General features: G+C 28.4%; 7 protein-coding genes across 7 annotated transcripts; 5 read left to right on the top strand and 2 right to left on the bottom strand.

Annotated features, from left to right (window-relative positions):
- The first annotated feature begins 4,065 nt into the window (after nt 1–4,065).
- BX663DRAFT_24986 (Ragulator complex protein LAMTOR3) lies at nt 4,066–5,170 on the top strand. Its single transcript, XM_051521869.1, has 4 exons — nt 4,066–4,522; nt 4,650–4,723; nt 4,827–4,950; nt 5,031–5,170. The coding sequence occupies exons 1-4, from the start codon at nt 4,426–4,428 to the stop codon at nt 5,105–5,107; spliced, it is 372 nt and encodes a 123-aa protein (XP_051388202.1). The 5' UTR covers nt 4,066–4,425; the 3' UTR covers nt 5,108–5,170.
- Nucleotides 5,171–5,320: 150 nt separating this feature from the next.
- Nucleotides 5,321–6,731, top strand: BX663DRAFT_24982 (uncharacterized protein). Its single transcript, XM_051521868.1, has 4 exons — nt 5,321–5,463; nt 5,526–5,617; nt 5,694–6,225; nt 6,303–6,731. Exons 1-4 carry the CDS (start codon nt 5,441–5,443, stop codon nt 6,556–6,558), a joined length of 903 nt encoding a protein of 300 aa, XP_051388201.1. The 5' UTR covers nt 5,321–5,440; the 3' UTR covers nt 6,559–6,731.
- A 1,039-nt stretch (nt 6,732–7,770) lies between these two features.
- On the top strand, nt 7,771–9,668 carry BX663DRAFT_557373 (uncharacterized protein). Its single transcript, XM_051531762.1, has 4 exons — nt 7,771–8,072; nt 8,151–8,274; nt 8,356–8,930; nt 8,998–9,668. The coding sequence occupies exons 1-4, from the start codon at nt 7,873–7,875 to the stop codon at nt 9,650–9,652; spliced, it is 1,554 nt and encodes a 517-aa protein (XP_051388200.1). The 5' UTR covers nt 7,771–7,872; the 3' UTR covers nt 9,653–9,668.
- Nucleotides 9,669–10,327: 659 nt separating this feature from the next.
- BX663DRAFT_493414 (uncharacterized protein) lies at nt 10,328–10,845 on the top strand. The gene has a single exon (XM_051525356.1). It carries the CDS (start codon nt 10,459–10,461, stop codon nt 10,699–10,701), a length of 243 nt encoding a protein of 80 aa, XP_051388199.1. The 5' UTR covers nt 10,328–10,458; the 3' UTR covers nt 10,702–10,845.
- On the bottom strand, nt 10,776–12,827 carry BX663DRAFT_424639 (kinase-like domain-containing protein; the record flags this gene model as incomplete). The annotated part of the gene is made up of 6 exons (XM_051522446.1): nt 10,776–11,296; nt 11,415–11,525; nt 11,592–11,776; nt 11,842–12,087; nt 12,188–12,444; nt 12,591–12,827. 6 exons carry the CDS (start codon nt 12,825–12,827, stop codon nt 10,776–10,778), a joined length of 1,557 nt encoding a protein of 518 aa, XP_051388198.1.
- A 514-nt stretch (nt 12,828–13,341) lies between these two features.
- Nucleotides 13,342–14,524, bottom strand: BX663DRAFT_482423 (soluble NSF attachment protein; the record flags this gene model as incomplete). The annotated part of the gene is made up of 5 exons (XM_051524427.1): nt 13,342–13,575; nt 13,632–13,806; nt 13,878–14,061; nt 14,147–14,272; nt 14,377–14,524. 5 exons carry the CDS (start codon nt 14,522–14,524, stop codon nt 13,342–13,344), a joined length of 867 nt encoding a protein of 288 aa, XP_051388197.1.
- Nucleotides 14,525–15,453: 929 nt separating this feature from the next.
- Nucleotides 15,454–16,618, top strand: BX663DRAFT_24640 (uncharacterized protein). The gene is made up of 2 exons (XM_051521854.1): nt 15,454–15,760; nt 15,831–16,618. The coding sequence occupies exon 2, from the start codon at nt 15,925–15,927 to the stop codon at nt 16,564–16,566; it is 642 nt and encodes a 213-aa protein (XP_051388196.1). The 5' UTR covers nt 15,454–15,760; nt 15,831–15,924; the 3' UTR covers nt 16,567–16,618.
- The last annotated feature ends 1,698 nt before the right edge of the window (nt 16,619–18,316 follow it).

The raw sequence follows: 18,316 nt of genomic DNA, 5'->3' as shown, positions 1-18,316 counted from the left end.
AGTTACTCCGCAGGTTTTACTGCAGTTGATTTTCCACGTTCCTTTCTTCTTCAGCCATACATTAATTAATTAAAAAAAGGGGAGAATAATATCAAATATGTATATATATTTAAGATGAATATAAAAAAAGTAAAATTAAATATTCTATATTACGCTCCAAATATTAAAAAAAGAAAAAGTGTATATAATACATGAATGGTTATTTAACAGTATCGTCTGCCTGAATGCAACATGTATATTATAATTAACTTTTATAGAAATTGACACACTAATTGAACATGTGCTATATTACATAATAATAAAAAAATGGTCTCAATGAAGATCATTTTTAATTGGGAATATGTTTACATAGACAACAATAACAAACATATAATAAATACTGTTGCATATTATAATATTCTATATTCTACCTTATTAATGCATCTTTCCTTTGTATTACTCCAGAATTATATAGTAGTGTCCAATTTGACGTATAAGTTTTAATTTTTGTTGTTGTTGCTGTTGTTAGAGAGTGACATATTTTTAAATTTTATACTTTTTTCTTTCTTTTTTTTTTTTTTTTTTTTTTTTTTTTTGAGAATTAGCACTTTCTTCTATATTAAAGAACCATTTTACAGACTTCAGTAGTATCTGTTATCATACATTTCAGAGTATTACATATTTTCTTTTGTTTTTTATATTAGCATCAGTTAAAAATTACAGTAGATTCCCTCTTTCTCTCTCTCTCTCTCTCTCTCTCTCTCTCTCTCTCTCTTTCTTTTTCTTTTTCTTTTTTCTGCCTTCCTTCACTTAAATATTTGGTATGAGTCTAGACTTGACTTGAAAAGTTGTTTGCGATAAATATGCCTATTACTAAAAATACTAAGGAAGTGTAATGCTGACTTGCTCGTTCAATTCAGTCATAAAACTAACAGCTATTCCTTGCCTTCAAAGAAAGCCTCCTCAATTCCATAAGATAGTACTGTTATTATTGCTTATGACTGACTAGCCTTCTAGTTCGAAACACTTTTACTTACATCTGATTAGATTTATTCAAGTGAATATGATGTATCTCCTCCCAAAAGAATTTCATTTGGTGGAATTTTTTTTTCTTAATTTGAAATCTCACCCTTGCCATTATTATTTAAATAAAAATAGATTACAGTTCTATTCTACTAAGAAATGATAAAGTAATAAGTAGAATATATATATATATACAGACTAAACCAACAATAAAGAGAAGCTTATTAGAATCTTTTCAGGAATAGTGTGTGTATATATTTATTATATGCTTATATATAAGAAAAAAATAGGTTAAATTCATAAATATTCAATTTGTCTTAAATATAGGATCTGATACATTTAACTATTTATACTATCTCTAATAATAGACTATTTTATTACTTTCACTAAATTATAAAAAAGAGCATAAATAGTCTCCTTCAGGCATCCAAGAGTAATAAATCAAGAGTGTCTTTACCGTAACATAAACTTTGAAAAAAGTGTTTATTACAGTAAAGCCTTCAGCCTATAAACATATATCTATGTATATATATATATATATATACGTACATAGGTATATAGAATGGAAATAGTAGGAAGAGAGCTTGTTCAATAAACGATTAATTCGAGTGTAATTTACATTTATATCAGCTAAAAATAAGCTCTATCTTTTAATAAGACAACCAAAGATAGCGATATTATGAGAGACTATGGCTATTTATTATAGAGTTCATCCTATTATATTAATTTATAATAATTAAAATGCTTTGTCATAATGTCTAGAAAAAATAAAAATAAAAATAAAACATACCTCATACTTTACTCTATACAATATATCTTGTCCACATATCCAGCCTCCTTTCTTCTAAAACGCTTTAAATCTTCTCTACACAACTACAAATTCGTAGTTATTGTCATCTTTTACAATATAAATCCAATAGATACATACAAAGGGAATCAAATGTTTTTTTTTGATAAGGATACCTTTCTTATGACGGACGATGCTAACGATCGACGAACTATCCTTCCTTCCTTTCTTCCTTTCCATTCTCTTCTCACCCCCCCTCCCCTCCTCCTCCAAGTGGTCATAGCGAGCTGTTCTTTAATTTGTGTTTATTTAAATGATCTAAAAATAATCTTTTACCAATGTCCTGCTGGCCTTATTTATTCTGGGTGGTAGTAATGGCAGCTGTCGTCCTATAATTAGCTCCTTACAAAAAAAATAATACTTTAAAACTCATCTAACTTTTTATTTAGCTTATATGAATCTTAAGAAAAAAAAAATACTTGAAAGAGATATAATGACTAAATAGAGTTAGCTTTTATTTTAATGACCCCTTGCATGACAATAACAAAAAAAAAGTGTTGTTCAAAGAAGTATTTTATTTTATTTTATTTTATTTTATTTTACAGTATTGTATGCTAAAAAAAGTTTTTCCTAAGATTTAAAGTTGTTGATACACGTGTAGTATTTACTAACATGATGTAAAACCTTACTTGGTTTATAAAAGAAATCCTTTTTTCTAGAATAATAAAAGAAGTTCCTTTTAATTTTAGTATAAATATACTATATTGAACGCGTTATTGATCACTATATTGGTTACGTGTAGTCATCGTGTTATGGAATAATGGACTGGTTGAAAGTAGATTAGAGTAATAATAGGATGATAGAAATAGGCTTATTGATATGTTCTATGACAAAATAGTGGGTTATTGTATTGTCATATATTAATGTGTTCAGATTTAAATTACTTGTTATATATTTATTACTAATAAAAGTAATAAACTATTACTACTAGCATCCATGAGATTAGCTATAGTTACCATCTGTAAATAAAAAGTCAGGTGTTTTTTTTCTTCTTCACCATCATTTTGTAGAACAATCGTTTTAACATACGAGATTTTTTTCTCTCTCGCTCTCTCTCTTTCTCTCTCTTTCTATCCTTCTTGTGGTAGTTTACTATTCTATATAAAAATAAAATAAAATAAAATATTTAATACAAGCACGGAGAATGATAGATATGCTTTATCTATTAATAACTTCTAGATAAGTAATAAAACATGGCTTCTGTTATATATGCTGGGTAATAATAATAATAAAGGTCAGTATGATGATTATGTCATCGAGAAAGGTACAGCTTTAATCCTTCGTGTTTCACTAAACAATGATCAGTTGTCGTCGAATACATAGCAAAGTTTGGCAAAAGCTTTTATACATTATAGTCAATAGTTGCACTTGAATAAAAAAATAAAAAAAGCATATTCACCTGTCATTTACAGTCAAACTTTATTTTAATAAGCTACTATTGGACAACAGCAACAACAACAACAACAACAAGGATGTTGTCAGTTTAACTCTATTGCTACTACCTAATCCAAAGAAAAAAAAAAGGTTGAGAAAATGATAAATCAGAAACTTTCATATAACAGGAATGATAGTTAAACAAAGCATATATTAATAATAGTATATTGTTGTTGTTGTAGTAAACAGTGGTTTTACCAAAGAAATGCAATTCTCAGTGAGTCATAATGATTTGTATATATTTTTATATATATCCTTGTATTATTATTTTTCCTTTATTTGACATTATGCTTTCATATACATATACATATAAATATATAAATATAAATATATATATAAATATATATAAATATATAAAGAATCAAGTCTTATTAAAAGCAAGCTATTCAAATCATAATCTACCTATTATAGATGAAATATAAGATATATCAGATGAAGCTGACAACAACTAGAGTAATAATACTAATTCAAGATATCATGTTATTTAAAGTAAAGAAAGACATTGTATGAGATTGGTATCTTCAACACAATCCCTAGCTGTTCTTTCTTCTTTCTTTTCTATTGACACGCCTACTTGGGATTCAAACAAGTCTGATACTGACTCCTACTACTTAAAATAGTCATCAGTATGAACTCGATTTACGCAATAACCGTTATCGATGATTCGATAATATCCATTCTCCGAGCGAGTAAGCAATTCTTCAAGCAGTTAATGGTGAGCTGCATAATAAAATAATACATAAATGTATATTTGTTTATCATCCAAGTCTGATTGATGCTTAACTATTTTGAATATCAGCTTCTGATAATAGTAGTAAGTTTAGTTTATTATTTGTTTGTTTGTTCCATCTTTATTCTACTATCATAAAAGGGGTGTGTATATGTATATATCTAGGGTTTGTGTTAAAAGAATAATATCTATTTCATTTTTGCAAAAAAAGAAGGCGTCATCCAATAATTTCTGAGTGTAAAATATCCAGCCCTCTCCCCCCAAAAAAAAAATTAATTCTACACGTAAACTTAAAACATACATATACACACACACACATACACACACATACACACGCACACACAGATAATTTCGTATTATTTTTTTATTTTATTTCAAAGACAATCAAAGATCTTGCATTTCAACACGACAAATGGAGGTACAATTTGAACACATCTGTAGTCGACTATTTTATAGCGGTTTACTAGTCGCTATGGTGACTGATCGAGATGGAGTCATTATATTAAAATGTAAAAAAAAAAAAAAAAAAAAAAAAAAGCAATTTCTCATTTTACAGAAAAAAATAAATAAATAAATAAAAATAAAAAAATATATAAAGAAATAAAAATAAAAATCGTTTAATTATTTAACATGTAGGTGTTTCAGAGAAAGCAAAAGAAAATATGACTGGACCTATTATTCCTAGTACTTTTGCTATTGCAAATAATCAGGTAAAGGGTTGTAGTGCAAAAAAAAAAAAAAAAAAAAAAAAAAATGGGAAATGAAAAAAAAAAAAAAAAATTATGAGGTCATCTTTTTAACCAATAATTTTAGGCTTCAAAACTTGGTCTTCAGCATAATAAAAGTATAATTAGTGTCTTTGATGAATACCAAATTATTCAATTAGATCAATCCCCTTTTACTATCACACTTATTGCTGAATCAGATGCGAACACTGGTAAATTTTAAAATATTCCTTTTTTTTTTTTCTTCCCTTTTTTTTTTCTTACAAAAATAATTAATTATATAAACATGTAGGCCTATTTATAAATCTTGGTGATGATTTATTGAATATAACAAAACCTTTAGTGGAAGCGATAAATAATGAGTTATAAATATTTATATATTCATATATGTATACCGATTATTTTTCATGCAAAAGATAAAAATAAATCAAGCCAATCATTGACATTAACCAATGAAGGCAACAGTAGTATAAAAAAATACATGTGTAACTTTGTTAAGCGGAATAAAGCTTTTTCATAAAATTTCTATTTATGGATTTTCTCAGAAAAAAAAATATGTATATATAAGCTAACTCATCATTCTTTTATTTTTATTTTTATTTTTATTTTTATTTTTATTTTTTTTAATAATAATATTACCCTTCCTCTTCCTCCTCCCCCCCTTTTTTTTTAAGGAAAAAAAAATGACAATGACAACAAACAATGATTGGTTTTATATTCGATCTGTAAATACAGGAAATGTGATATCAGCATCTGATAGTTTACTTCGCTCACAAGTGATAGTAAGACCTCCTACTTTATCTGATTATGAACTTTGGTGTTGGAAAGGACAATTTTTATGTAATAAAGCAAATGGTTATGTATTAGATATTCGTAAAGGTAAATATATCATTTTATATACAAGTATTGTATTGTATTTTTTTTTAAAAAAAAAAAAAAAACTTCCCTTATTTAGGTCGATTACGATTAATTGAAGATACAGAAATTTGCTTATATCATGCAAAACCTTTAGAGGAAGCACATAATCAATTATGGTCAGTCAGAGAAGATCCAGTAGATGTTTATGGAAGACCTCTTCCAGGAGTTTATATTTATTCACTTTATAGTAATGAATGGGTACTGGAAATACAACAATCTTCATCAGAGAAATATCAAAAATTAGTTTTATTTCCTTTACAACCTATTGATAATGAAAATCAACGTTGGTTATTTGTACCTGAAGGCCAATTAGACTTAAATATACCCATTCAAGATATCTTATCCTTGACTACTCGAAAAAATTCTTCTTCCTCTATTCATGAATGCATCCTCACTCCTCCTGCTTCTCTTTCTCCTTCATCTAGTTATCCTACACCTACTAGTGAATATGAATATCCTCAAGGTCTTTCACCTGCAAAACGTGGCTCTCACCCTTCTATTTTCTCTATGGATACCTTTAAAGAATATCATCAACGTATTTATACATTACAAAAGCAGCAAAATATTAGGTAATATATATATATATATATATATATATATATGTATCATTTTATGGTGTATATAATTGACTTACAAGTTGTTATAGTGATAAAGGTATTGCTATGGCTGCTGCTTATCATATCTTTCAAAATTGGAAATTAGATCAACTTGATCATGATCTTATATCAGATTTTCCTTTGTTAACTTCACCCTTTGAAATTCGTTCTCGATTTCAAACGTTAGTACAAAAAGAAGTGCATAAATTATTATCAAATTCAAATACAAATCATCTCGAAAATACTTCTTCCCTTTCAACTCGCTTTATCATTCAATTGTATGATCAAACGCCTATTTCACCTTAACACACACACACACAACTATCCTTTTTTTTTTTTTTTTTTTTTTGTATATATGCATTTATTAATTATACATACATACATACATACACACACACACATACTTTCCTTCTTTGAACAAACTTTCACTTTTGATCTTTGTATTTTAAGTTCTTTTCTATGATGTACAACACACTTATTTACCGGCAATCTCCGTTTATTTCTTAGTAATAACAACTCTCAAATCCCCGAAACAAAAAGGAAAAAAAAAAATAATAATATAAATATGTATATATACATTTTGTACAGATATATGATAAATTGTTTATGCCCTACTATTTATTTTATTATATGCATGTTACAATACTAATAATCACACTACACTAATATTCCTATAATATAAGCCCTGTAATAATAAATATTTTGACATGTTAGTAAAATATATAAATATATAATCATCTGTGCGCAAGTATTGATTATTTGTGTTACAACCATGATGAGTGGTAGATATTATATTTGGATGATAAAAAAAAAAATAAATTATCTGCTGATGATATGTGTAATGTGGTCTAACCGCTGCTCCCCAAAAAAAAAAAAAAAAAAAAAAAAAAAAAAAAAATGATTGCGCTTAATCATTTACTACTACTACCTAACAAGCCACTAGAACTTGTCCTGTAATAGTAGTGTGAGATAATCTATTATTTATTATCACAAAGTTACACTATTCTGAAAAAAAAAAAAGACGATGAGTGATTATCGTTATTATTTAGTTTGATTTCTATTTTTTTGCCTTTTTTAGTTTATTCAGATAAAAAGGTATTATAGGATGAGAAGATTTGTTCTTATTGGTCCTCTTACCTTCTTCCCTCTTGATTTGTAACATTTTTTTTTTTCATATTATTCCTTCTTGGTGAAAATAGATTTGTATATGCTGTATAAGAAAATCGGACAAACATGATTGGTTCACGTCTCATTCCCAATTTTCTGTTTATTATATTATGAATGATGTGCTGGGGGGGGCGGCGGTGGAGTGGAGAGAAGATTCTATATAAGAGAGTTAGTACCTGGAAATAATGAATATGATCTAGAATGTGAATAATAAAGTTTGATAGAATGAGTTTGCTATCAAGCTTAATTTTTCTTTAGTGATAATCATATGCTTTTTTTGAATGTAAGTTAAAATATGTATTTTAGCCTTTCATTAAAATTGATCGACGTAACTATAAAGACAGCAGTAGTAGTAAACATGTGTAATACAATAATAATAATAATAAATATTTTCTCTTTCTTTTTATATATCTATCTATTTATTTATTCGTTCATGAATTGTCCGTTTTTATAATGACTGAAAATAAACGATCGATCTTCATTTTAACCATTCTCGTTTTATTCTTTACACTATTTTACTTGTTTTATACACCGTCACAAAAAAGTTCAGGAACAACAAAAGCTCATCAACAAGATTTACAAGAATCATTTATAACATCATCTTTAAATAGAAAACCAAGTACTATTTGTGACAAAGTAGATATTCCATGGCTGTAAATTTCTTATTTCTATTTTATTGATTTTTATTGATTTTTTTTTTTTTTTGTTTTCTTTCATATTATTATTATTAGAGCTGGCGATCGAGTTTACTGGGATGGTTGGACTGATAAAGCCATGTTTATTAAACAAGATGGTACTTTTACAAAGGGAAACGTTTATATTCAAGAAAATGAACAAGTTTGTATTGTTGTTTTGGTAAAAAAAAAAAGAAAAGAAAAGAAAAAAAAAGCATCTATTTTACTCGAGGAATTATTGATTTATTATTATTATTGTTAGCTTGGACCTACACCTGCTAAATCATCTGTTAAAAATGAAGATCATTTAGGACCAAGAGATAGTATTGCTTTATTTGCTAAAGGAAATAAAACTACTTTAACCATTGTAGAACTTGAACAACATGCAACTCAATTAAACGCTTATTTTGCACCTGTTCAATTTAATTTTCCAGATATCTATCAATTACATGGCTTGAATGAATTTCGATCTTATTTTTGGGAATCGCCTATATTACATACATATCGTCCTTTTCAATTTATATCTGAAAATAAGGTAATTGTACAGCAGCAGCAGCAGCAACAACAACAAGAACAAGAACAAAATAGATCATTACCTGAATGTTCTTCTCGTCAGCATGTTCATGGTGCTTGGATTGATTTAAATCTCTTTAGTCAAACTCAACCTAAATTACTCTATTCTATGTTTGAAAATTCAGAGAATGATTTTATAGATGGAAAAGAAAAGAAAGTATTTGTTCCAGATCAATGTCAATTAAACTTTAAAAGTACAGGTTATGCTGCACGTTGTCTTAATAAAAAGACGATTCATATCTGGGCAGATGATCATATTAAAAGGTAGTAGTAAAAAAAAAAAAAAAAAAAAAAAAAAATTAGAAATTAAATCCTACTTGGCGATAAATAGAAATTTAAAAGCACTTCATTTTAATGGTCAAGTATGGTGTCATGAAAATACAAATGACTATCCTCATTGTATTTGTCATGAAGAAGATGAATCATCACTTTATCCTTGGGCCCATGACCCATTTACACCTTTTGTTCTTAATAATGCTTTAGGAATTCATACAGAATTTTATTATAATACAATCTCAACAGATATCGCTCATAACGGGCCTTCTATCTTGAATTCAATAAGCTCATTTATGGATAAAACAACAAAGAAGGCAGATATTGTCATTCTTGGCTTAGGCAATAAAGACATTGAAAGTTATCGTATCTCACCTGAACAATTTGCTATTCAATTTAAAGAATTTATCCTTACCTTACGTCAAGATCTTTATTATCCTTATCAAACTATTCTTATTCGTACTCCACAATATTATTGTTGTGGTATTCCACTTAAAGGAACTTCATGGAATAATGGACGTAGTATGGTATTTACAAAGATAGTTCGACATATAATTCAAGATTTAGAGAACACCTTTGTATGGGATGTACATGCATTAGGTACAAATGAAAACACGTGTATAACTGAGGGGACAAGTTATTCAAAAAGACATGTAGTTTATATGGAAAATCAATTATTATGGCATTTATTATGTCCCAAAAGAATAGAATAAAAGAACATAAATATATAGATGTGCGTGTGTGTGTGTGTGTGTGTGTGTGTGTGTGTGTGTGTGTGTGTATGTGTGTATATATGTGTGTATATATGTATATGCGTGTGCGTATATTCATACTTGTATACTTATATAATGCGCTCTGTTATTATTGTTTGGCACTGACACCTAATGGACTAGCATGATCCCCTTTTATTGAATTAGATGAGGGTTTTCGTAAATAATGAACTTCACCATCTGCGGTATGCTTTGCAATAGCCAACATCCCTTTTACACCTGTTTCTGCTAATCTGACCATTTCATTCATCTCTGCAAATGACCGTTTTTTTTTATACTTGTTTAGTTTCTTACCATGACAAAGGCAGACCATAACTAATAAGAGATAGAATAAAACGATAAAAGCTTTCATACTATATATGTATGTATTTGAAAGAAAGAAGAAAACGATATCTTTTTTTTGTTTTGTTTTCTTGTTCCTTTTAACTCATGATAACACACCATTTATTTATCTCCTCTTTATCGAATCCGAGTTTCTTTTTTGTTTATTTCTCCTTATATAAAACCTCTTTTTGGTTATAAAGAACAAGTTGTCTATATAGACTTTATTTAGATCCAAGTTCCTCCTTGACATAGAATAGGGACATTTGCCATCAACATAACACACACACACACACACACTTTTGTATTATTATATGTAGTTCTATTCTTCACTTGGACAATAAGTCTCCTTATATACATATATATATATATATATAAATGGGAGAAGGATTTTCATCATTTTCTTCTTCTTTATCATAATCAAAAAAATGAAGACGGCGGCTTTGGTTCTATCTCTATTTTATTCTTTCTTCTTTATCATGAATGCTACACCCTTTTTATCAACAATAAAAGACAAAAAGGGAATCCTATTAAAACAAAAGAGAGAAGATTCAAGAAATAGATCTCAAGATGCTCAATTAGGAGGAGCTCTTCGAGGATTCGTTATCCCAAATATAGGTCAAGTTGTGCCTTCCAACCTTCTTGGTGGAAACCCTCCAGATGAGGATTAATATAACTTGTTTATTATTCATAACATAAAAGTAGATACATGTATACATCTATTTATATGTATAAAGGAGATGCATTATATCCTTGTAGAATAAATCAAGGTTGGAGATTGTGGATATAGTGACTGTTGTTGTTGTTGTTGTTGTTGAAAGATATGAGGTGTTGGATAATAAAGTAAAGGAGAAGGATATCTCAGGAAGATGGAATTAGGATTTGTAAGATGTTGTTGACAGATTGTATTATTATTATTAGTGTTTATTGTAGGGGAGATGAAGTGAGTTGAATAAAGACCTCTATTATTATTATTATTTAAAGTAGTAAAAGGATAATAATAAGAAGAAGACGGATAGCCAACAAGAGAAGATAAAGAAGTATCCATGGATGAATGACGATGGCTATCAACGATGGACATTGGTGGCTGCTGTTGAAATAGGAAAGCAACTTTGCTATCTAATGTATTCTCTGGTTGCTGTGTTGGGGTGTGACTACGTTTGAGTATTGACTTTTTTGGAAGAAGATCTTTTGTTGTCATAGTACATGGTGGTGTATTTATAGTTTTTGTTAATGATGCATACATGGTTGCTAAAGGAACATGTTCTGTATGTGTAGTAGATGTAACACGTTGTTGTGATTGTTTCTTGATATCTACTTTTTTTTTCGCAAATAAAATTAGATATGAATCACATTATTTATTTAACATTTTAATATGGATTACCTAGCATGGATGTCGTAATAAAAGAATGTTTTAATGCTTGTCTTGGTGAATATCTTTCAACTGGATCAAATATTAAAATATGTTTAAGAAAGTCATATAGCATTTTACGATCTGATAATAATAAAAGTAATCAATAAAAAAGAAGAAGGCTACTCGTTTTCTTTCTTACAAACAAACCTTCATAACTATCATCAGATTCAAATTCCATGATTTTTTGTTCAAGTGTTGTATGATGACTACTTTTATGAGGATGAAGAAGTCTAATTGGAGGATTGTGTGATACTTTTTTATTTCGCTTCGGAAAATGAAAAAATTCACTTGATCTTTTCCCTTGATGAAGCATGTGATCTGGAGGGAAGCAACTAAATAAAATTCAACTTGTATTATCAGTTTTCTTAACTCTTCTTCTCATTCTTCTTATTCTTACTCTAAAGTAGTCACCATCACATGCATTAAGGTGACTTCATTATCACTTGAAAATAACGGCTTTCCTAAAAATAATTCAGCGATAAAACAACCAAATGACCACATATCAATTGCACAACCAAATTCCATTTGTAAAATAACTTCCGGTGATCGATAAAAGGCAGTTTGAATATGATAATTTAATGTGTCAGTTTCAAAGAATGCGGATCCATAATCAATGAGTTTAACATCATGTACATTATCTTGACTGTATAACGAAATAAAATGAATAAATAGTAGTAGTTAGTAGTAGTAGTAGTATTAGTAGCAGTAGCAGTAGTCAATAGAGTTCATTTATAAAATGTTACCTTTTTAATAAAATGTTATCTGGCTTCAAGTCCGTGTGTATAATTCGCATATCCTTTAATAGATCTAATGTTTCTAGAATATGGAATGCTATCTTTTGAATATCTTGGATAACCAATTTCGCTTTCCCGGGTTTTTGGTGTAAATATTTATATAAACTAATATCAAGTAATTCAAATACTGCGCATCTATGTCCACGAAATACAAAACTATTTTTTAATTGTAAAAATCGTTCTTTATGTTCTGGACTGTCTCTAAGCTTTTTTTTTTTTTTTTTTTTTTTTTTTTAAAAAAAAATTACAAATGAATAAATAGTATATATTTGGTTTGTTTGCTTGTTTGTTTGTTTGTTTGTTTGTTTGTTTGCTAACTTTTGCTTGCTTGCTTATTTATTTATTTATTTACCTTACATAATATTTCAACTTCTTTATCACCATACATATTATATGTAGGTTGATTTTTAACTATTTTAATAGCTACAAGCTCATTTGTCTTTAATGTTCTACATTTTACAACTTGTCCAAATGATCCTTGACCCATTAAATCTAAAACTTCATACCTAAAAAAAAAAGGGACATAGTTAGTTATAATGGGAGGGAAGAAGATAGAGTCTGTTCTATTATAGTTATTACTTGATTTCATCCCCTAATAAACTCTTTACTTTTAATATATAATCATTGTTAATATTATCATAACCATTATTTTTCGAAGGTTCTCTCGGATTTGTTAACGTTCTTCTGGGTATAAAGACAAGATCTTTTTGAAATAATGGATTAATCGTTTTCATTACGTTTATATAATCTAGTGTTGCTTTTATAATAATAGGCTTTTTATCATCTCTAGTCCTCATCATGATAGATTTACACTTATATTTTAGAAAGCCTTTTTGTGATACATATTTAGAATCTAAGATATAAATAAGGTCATGACGAATTGTAGTAAAAGGGAGAAATTATTATTCTTACGTGATTTACTATTATTCTCTATTTCAACTGTATTCATTAGAAATATGTATATTAATAATAATAATAAAAAATAGGAAATGGGAAAGAAAGGGAAAAGAAAGAAAAAAAAAAAAGGTACTAAAGACATATTATATAACATGACAAGACTGTTTTAATGTAAGATATCTCCAAAAATAGAAACAAATGACGATTTAACGTAACTCATCTGAATCAATTGTCTTTTTGATCTTTAATAAAACTGACGTCTTCCAAGGATCTAAACGAGTTAATTTATCATAGTCATAAACCAACTGAGTAAAATGATCTACATCTCCTTGGTCAATACACTCTATAATTCCTTTCAATAATGCATATTCTCTAGTTGATTCAAAGGACATATCCATATTACAATAATTAGCAAGTGCTTGTGTTGTCTTTACCATATCCTAATTTGCATCTATATAAATATCCTATTTCTTTCTTTCATTTTATAATTACTTACTCCAGTACATAAATGACATAAGCCTGCTTTAAAAAAGTAATCCTTTAAAGACCATTTCAATAAAGGATCATCAACAGCTGATGTAGCTACTTGTTCATATTTTTCAATAGCTACATTATATATTTCCAAATCTGCAGCAATCTGTGCTACCTTTAAAGAACATTTATTAGCAAGTCTATTAAATAGAAAAAAAAGATTATTTTTTTTTTTTTGGTAAAATAAAAATGAAATGTCTCTTTCTCTTACGCAGGAGAATCATCAGCAAGATAAAGTTCAGATGCTTTTCCATAAGCTTCATAGGCTTCCTTGGGTTGATCAAGTTCTGATGATTCCAATAATTCAGCAATGTCCTGATAATGTCTAGCTGCAGCTCTAAAGTTACCACCTTCTTGGTCAAGTCGAACAGCCTCTCTTAATGCATTCACAGCAGCTATCCACAATAAAAATAGAATACACAAGATAAAAATTGAATAATGATGCATGTGCACATACCTACATACATTTATTTATTTTACCTGCGGGATCCGATCTTTTATAACTTTTAGATGCATTCTCATAAGCTCTTGCACCTTCAAATTTAGCACTATTGCCGCGTTGAAATAATTTGGCTGCCTCAATAAAAGCATCACCTGCGTTATTCCCTATGAAAAAGAGAGCAAGAAGGGAGGTTTTAAAGTTATATAATGTATGTGTGTGTGTGTGTACATGCGTGCATGTATGTTTTTTTTGTACATGTAAAATTTACATTGTTGAGCTAATTTAAACATGTTTCCAGCCTTTTCATATAATTCAGCTGCATCTTCGTATTTATTTGAAGGCCCAAAAAAGGACCACGAGTTTAATTTCTTTTGAGCTTGATTAATCAAATCTCTTGCTTGTTGTTCAGAAGACATTAGTAAGTTTATAAATGTGGAACAAATAAAAAAGAAAGGAAAAAAAAAATTAACTACAAATGTTGTGCTTTAACAATCAATCTCCGCCTCTCATTCACCATATGTACAATGATTGTAAATTATTCACATTTTTTTTTATGTGACTATTGGTAGATGCTAATATTGTTATAATAGTTAAATCACTATCATTGTATTTTATCACAAGCCAAGACAATAAATGATGATTGTTTAAATAAAGGAGAAAAAAAAAGAAAAAGAAGAGAGAGGGAAAGAGAAATGATTGTTTATAATATTGATAGTTGGATCTATATTGTCTATTTTTAAACAAGGCTTTGAATAGCTACACCTATTTTGCTAGAAGTAAATGTCCAAGTTGTTTTATTGTGTGTCTAGAATGACTATTTTCTAACATATGATCACTTTATGGGGCTTTATTATCAGTGCTTGTAATCGAAATCCGACATTACTATTTATGCAGGTATGACCTGATATTGAAAATAAAAGTCCTATAGACTATGTAAAAGGCTTTATTTGAAGAGAGTGAACAGCTCATAATATATTATTAGTGTATATAAAAGATTCCTGACCTTCACACACACACACTCTCTCCTTCTCCCTCTTATAAAGAGATAGTAAAACAGTGTAATAAGAAGAGCTATAAAAATAAAGATTAAATAATATCAAAAAACAAGAAAATGACGAGATAGATCATCATAATTCAAAAAAAAAAAAAAAAAAAAAATGGGGTTCCTTTTTTTTTTAAGGAGAGCATTTCATATATGTATACATATAAATATATGTAATCAATATATGGAACCCTGTTGATCGTCTAGCCTATCATATATCGTTCTCATTTACTACTTAGTTTGATTCTAAGGACCCTTTTTTTTTTTTTTTTTTTTTTTTTTTTTTTTTTTTTTTTTTGTTCTAAAATCTTTAAAAAAAAAGGTATAAAAAAAGGATTGTAGATCTCTTTAACTTTATTTGTTTTTACCCTTTCTTTTTTCTCTCTCTCTCTTATAATGCCTTTATCAGCAAAGACTAAAATAATTTGGGGATTTATGCTCGAAAATACACTTTTTACACCATTTGAAGAACATAATCACACTATAATAGAGAAAGCTTATCGTGAACGTAAAAGGAAACCATCGAGTCATTCTATCAATATTATAGATGGCAATCTTCCAAAGCCTTGTAAAGCTAAAGTTTACTTTGGTGTTGCTCAAAACCATCTTCGTATGCCAGGAACACGTTATTATGTTCATCGTATTACTGAACCCTTCTCTCCTTCACCTATTCAAAATAGATCTCCAGCATTAACAAAACATAGTGTCTCTCCTCGTCTTTCTAGTTGTAGTCAACAAACACTCTCTCCTATCTCATCCGATTGTTCTTCCATCATGTCTTCTCTAGAGCCCTCTTCCTATAGTAATGATTCACACTTAGCTACTACTACTACTACTACTACTACTACTCCTCTTTTAATGAATGATACAAGTCCTTCAATGATGACTTGTAATAGTACTCCTTCTAATCAACTATGGTATAATTCAATTCTATTCGATGAAAATAATAATAGATTTGACTATTTTTCATCTTTACCTTTTACGGAAGAGAGTCTCCTTTCAACTACTTCTCATCCCTATTATGATCAAAAAGAAGAAGATGTGTATCATTCTACTCATAATCAGGATGACTTTACAGCCACCAATGACAGTTATCGATACTCCCATCCTACTACTATCACTACTAATACTTATTACTCGCGTGATAAAATGGGTCACTTGAATCATGACATATATAGTTGGCATGAACCCAGTTCGACAATATCACATCTAGACCCTTCTCCTCCTCCTCCTCCTCCTCCTACTAATGAAGCCGTTTTAATGGATACAAAATGGCTTGATGAATTCTTATATAATATTCACACTGTTTCATGGCCTCATATCTTACCTTCAACAATTGAACCATACAAGATAAATAATATCTATCATGACTGTGCAACTCATTTTTTCCCTGACAATCACTTTGGTTATCCTTAAAAAAAAAAGAAGTGACGTTTTTCTTTTTATTTGTTTGTATATTTATTTAGACTTTTTTTTTCTGTTTTATTAGAATTTTTATTTAGACTTTTTTTTTTTATTTTGTTTATTTCATTTAGATTTTTTTTTAATACGTATTATTTACATTAAATAATTATAAAGCAATTATTATGCAGCAATTGGGGGTTTTTTTTGTGGTGGGATTTTGCGGGGAAAATATACAAATATATATTTTTTTTCCCGGTAAAAGAAAAAAAAAGTATAGGATGTAATCGGCTATTCTTTATTATGAATGATGTAGTTAGCAACAAACAATTGGAATCATCCATTTTCCCTTTTATTTTTTATCACATGATATTCTATTATGTGTAATGGTTAATAATTAAGCTCTAATTGGTTCTGATGCTACAATTCATTATTCATAATAAAAAAAAAAAAAAACCGGGATTTTCCAATCGCATCCAATTTTTGCTTTTAATTTTGACAGATGATGGATGCTTTAAGTTACTGTAAATTTCACTATAGAACTAAGCCATTCTTGTGTTTGGAATTTATTATCTCGTAAATTACGATATGCTTTTCTCGATTTGGTCTATGAAAATGTTGTTTATCTTCTTTTACTTTGTCACACTTTTCGAATCATAAAAAGAAAAAAAAAAGCAAGTCAGTCAACGCACTGTCATAGTTTTTTTTTCATAAAGTTGCTGAACATATCTCTTCATCGTTTACTATTATCTATCTTATTTTCACCATAATGCAAAGCTGCTCGTACAACAAACAATGGTGTTCGGTCTGGGCTTTTCTTGCATTATTCTAGTAGTTTTATTGATATGTGATCCGCACTTGATATTCGTAGTTCTTTATAGATCCAAATGAAGTGCCTTTATTATTAATGTCGTTGTTTATTTACTTGTATACTGATTTCCCTTTTTTTTTTTTTTCTATTGGCGAATTCAACAAAATTCAAACAAAGCCAGCCCAGTGTAGATGGTTGATTCATCCCATCATATTGAAACAATTACATTGTATTATTATACACCACGCATGATCGGAGAACAAAATAATAATTTGAATGTTAGAACATTATGTAATATCATCGAAAAAAGAAGTCTTTTTTTTTTTTTATGTATGTGTATATATGATATGTCTTCATTCAAGTATGACAACACTTTTAATCTTGGTAGTAGTTTCTGACTTTATAAAAATTAAATAAGCTTCTTTTAATTCTATTGCTTCCCTTTTTTCTTTTCTTTTTTTTTAATTTTTTTTTTTTTTAAATTCTTTGTAATATTACACATTTTATTAAAGAAAAGAAAGGGTAAAAAGGCCTTAAGTCTGTTATATGATTTTACATGTAATACCGGGTGAATTCTCTACATTCACAATTGCTATTGCTATCCTTAGCGGATTCATTATCTTTTTTGGTTATGTTTCCATGTTTATTAAAGAAAGATGTTTTTTATCAGAAGCATGTAAAAATCAAAAAAAAAAAAAAAATCGTGATTTATTTAATTTGATATGAAAAGTAGATTAACACCTATATCTACTTTTATTTTATTTATTTTTTAGTTGTGGCACTTATTGTAGGTATTATAGCAGGACCATTGGTATCAAATGGATTTAATCCTATGAGTTGGAATGATAGTGATGAGATCACTAAAGAGTTAACAAGGTGTATTCTTGCCATTCAAGTAAATATATTCATTTGTTTGTTTGTTTGTTTGTTTTTATTTATTTATTTATTTATTAT

Source organism: Cokeromyces recurvatus (assembly GCF_025118155.1).
Source record: "Cokeromyces recurvatus strain NRRL 2243 chromosome Unknown BX663scaffold_1, whole genome shotgun sequence".
Lineage (NCBI taxonomy): Eukaryota > Fungi > Mucoromycota > Mucoromycetes > Mucorales > Mucoraceae > Cokeromyces > Cokeromyces recurvatus.
The sequence above is the reverse complement of the archived record's forward strand: the minus strand, read 5'-3'. Positions and strand labels throughout refer to the sequence as shown.

Coding starts and splice junctions, on each gene's coding strand:
- BX663DRAFT_24986 (XM_051521869.1), top strand. CDS start 4,426: ATGGAGGTACAATTTGAACACATCTGTAGTCGACTATTTTATAGCGGT. Junction 4,724..4,826: donor TTGCTATTGCAAATAATCAG/GTAAAGGGTTGT, acceptor CAATAATTTTAG/GCTTCAAAACTTGGTCTTCA. Junction 4,951..5,030: donor TGAATCAGATGCGAACACTG/GTAAATTTTAAA, acceptor ATAAACATGTAG/GCCTATTTATAAATCTTGGT.
- BX663DRAFT_24982 (XM_051521868.1), top strand. CDS start 5,441: ATGATTGGTTTTATATTCGATCT. Junction 5,618..5,693: donor TGTATTAGATATTCGTAAAG/GTAAATATATCA, acceptor TCCCTTATTTAG/GTCGATTACGATTAATTGAA. Junction 6,226..6,302: donor CAAAAGCAGCAAAATATTAG/GTAATATATATA, acceptor AAGTTGTTATAG/TGATAAAGGTATTGCTATGG.
- BX663DRAFT_557373 (XM_051531762.1), top strand. CDS start 7,873: ATGACTGAAAATAAACGATCGATCTTCATTTTAACCATTCTCGTTTTA. Junction 8,275..8,355: donor AAGTTTGTATTGTTGTTTTG/GTAAAAAAAAAA, acceptor TATTATTGTTAG/CTTGGACCTACACCTGCTAA. Junction 8,931..8,997: donor GCAGATGATCATATTAAAAG/GTAGTAGTAAAA, acceptor GGCGATAAATAG/AAATTTAAAAGCACTTCATT.
- BX663DRAFT_493414 (XM_051525356.1), top strand. CDS start 10,459: ATGAAGACGGCGGCTTTGGTTCTATCTCTATTTTATTCTTTCTTCTTT.
- BX663DRAFT_24640 (XM_051521854.1), top strand. CDS start 15,925: ATGTCTTCTCTAGAGCCCTCTTCCTATAGTAATGATTCACACTTAGCT.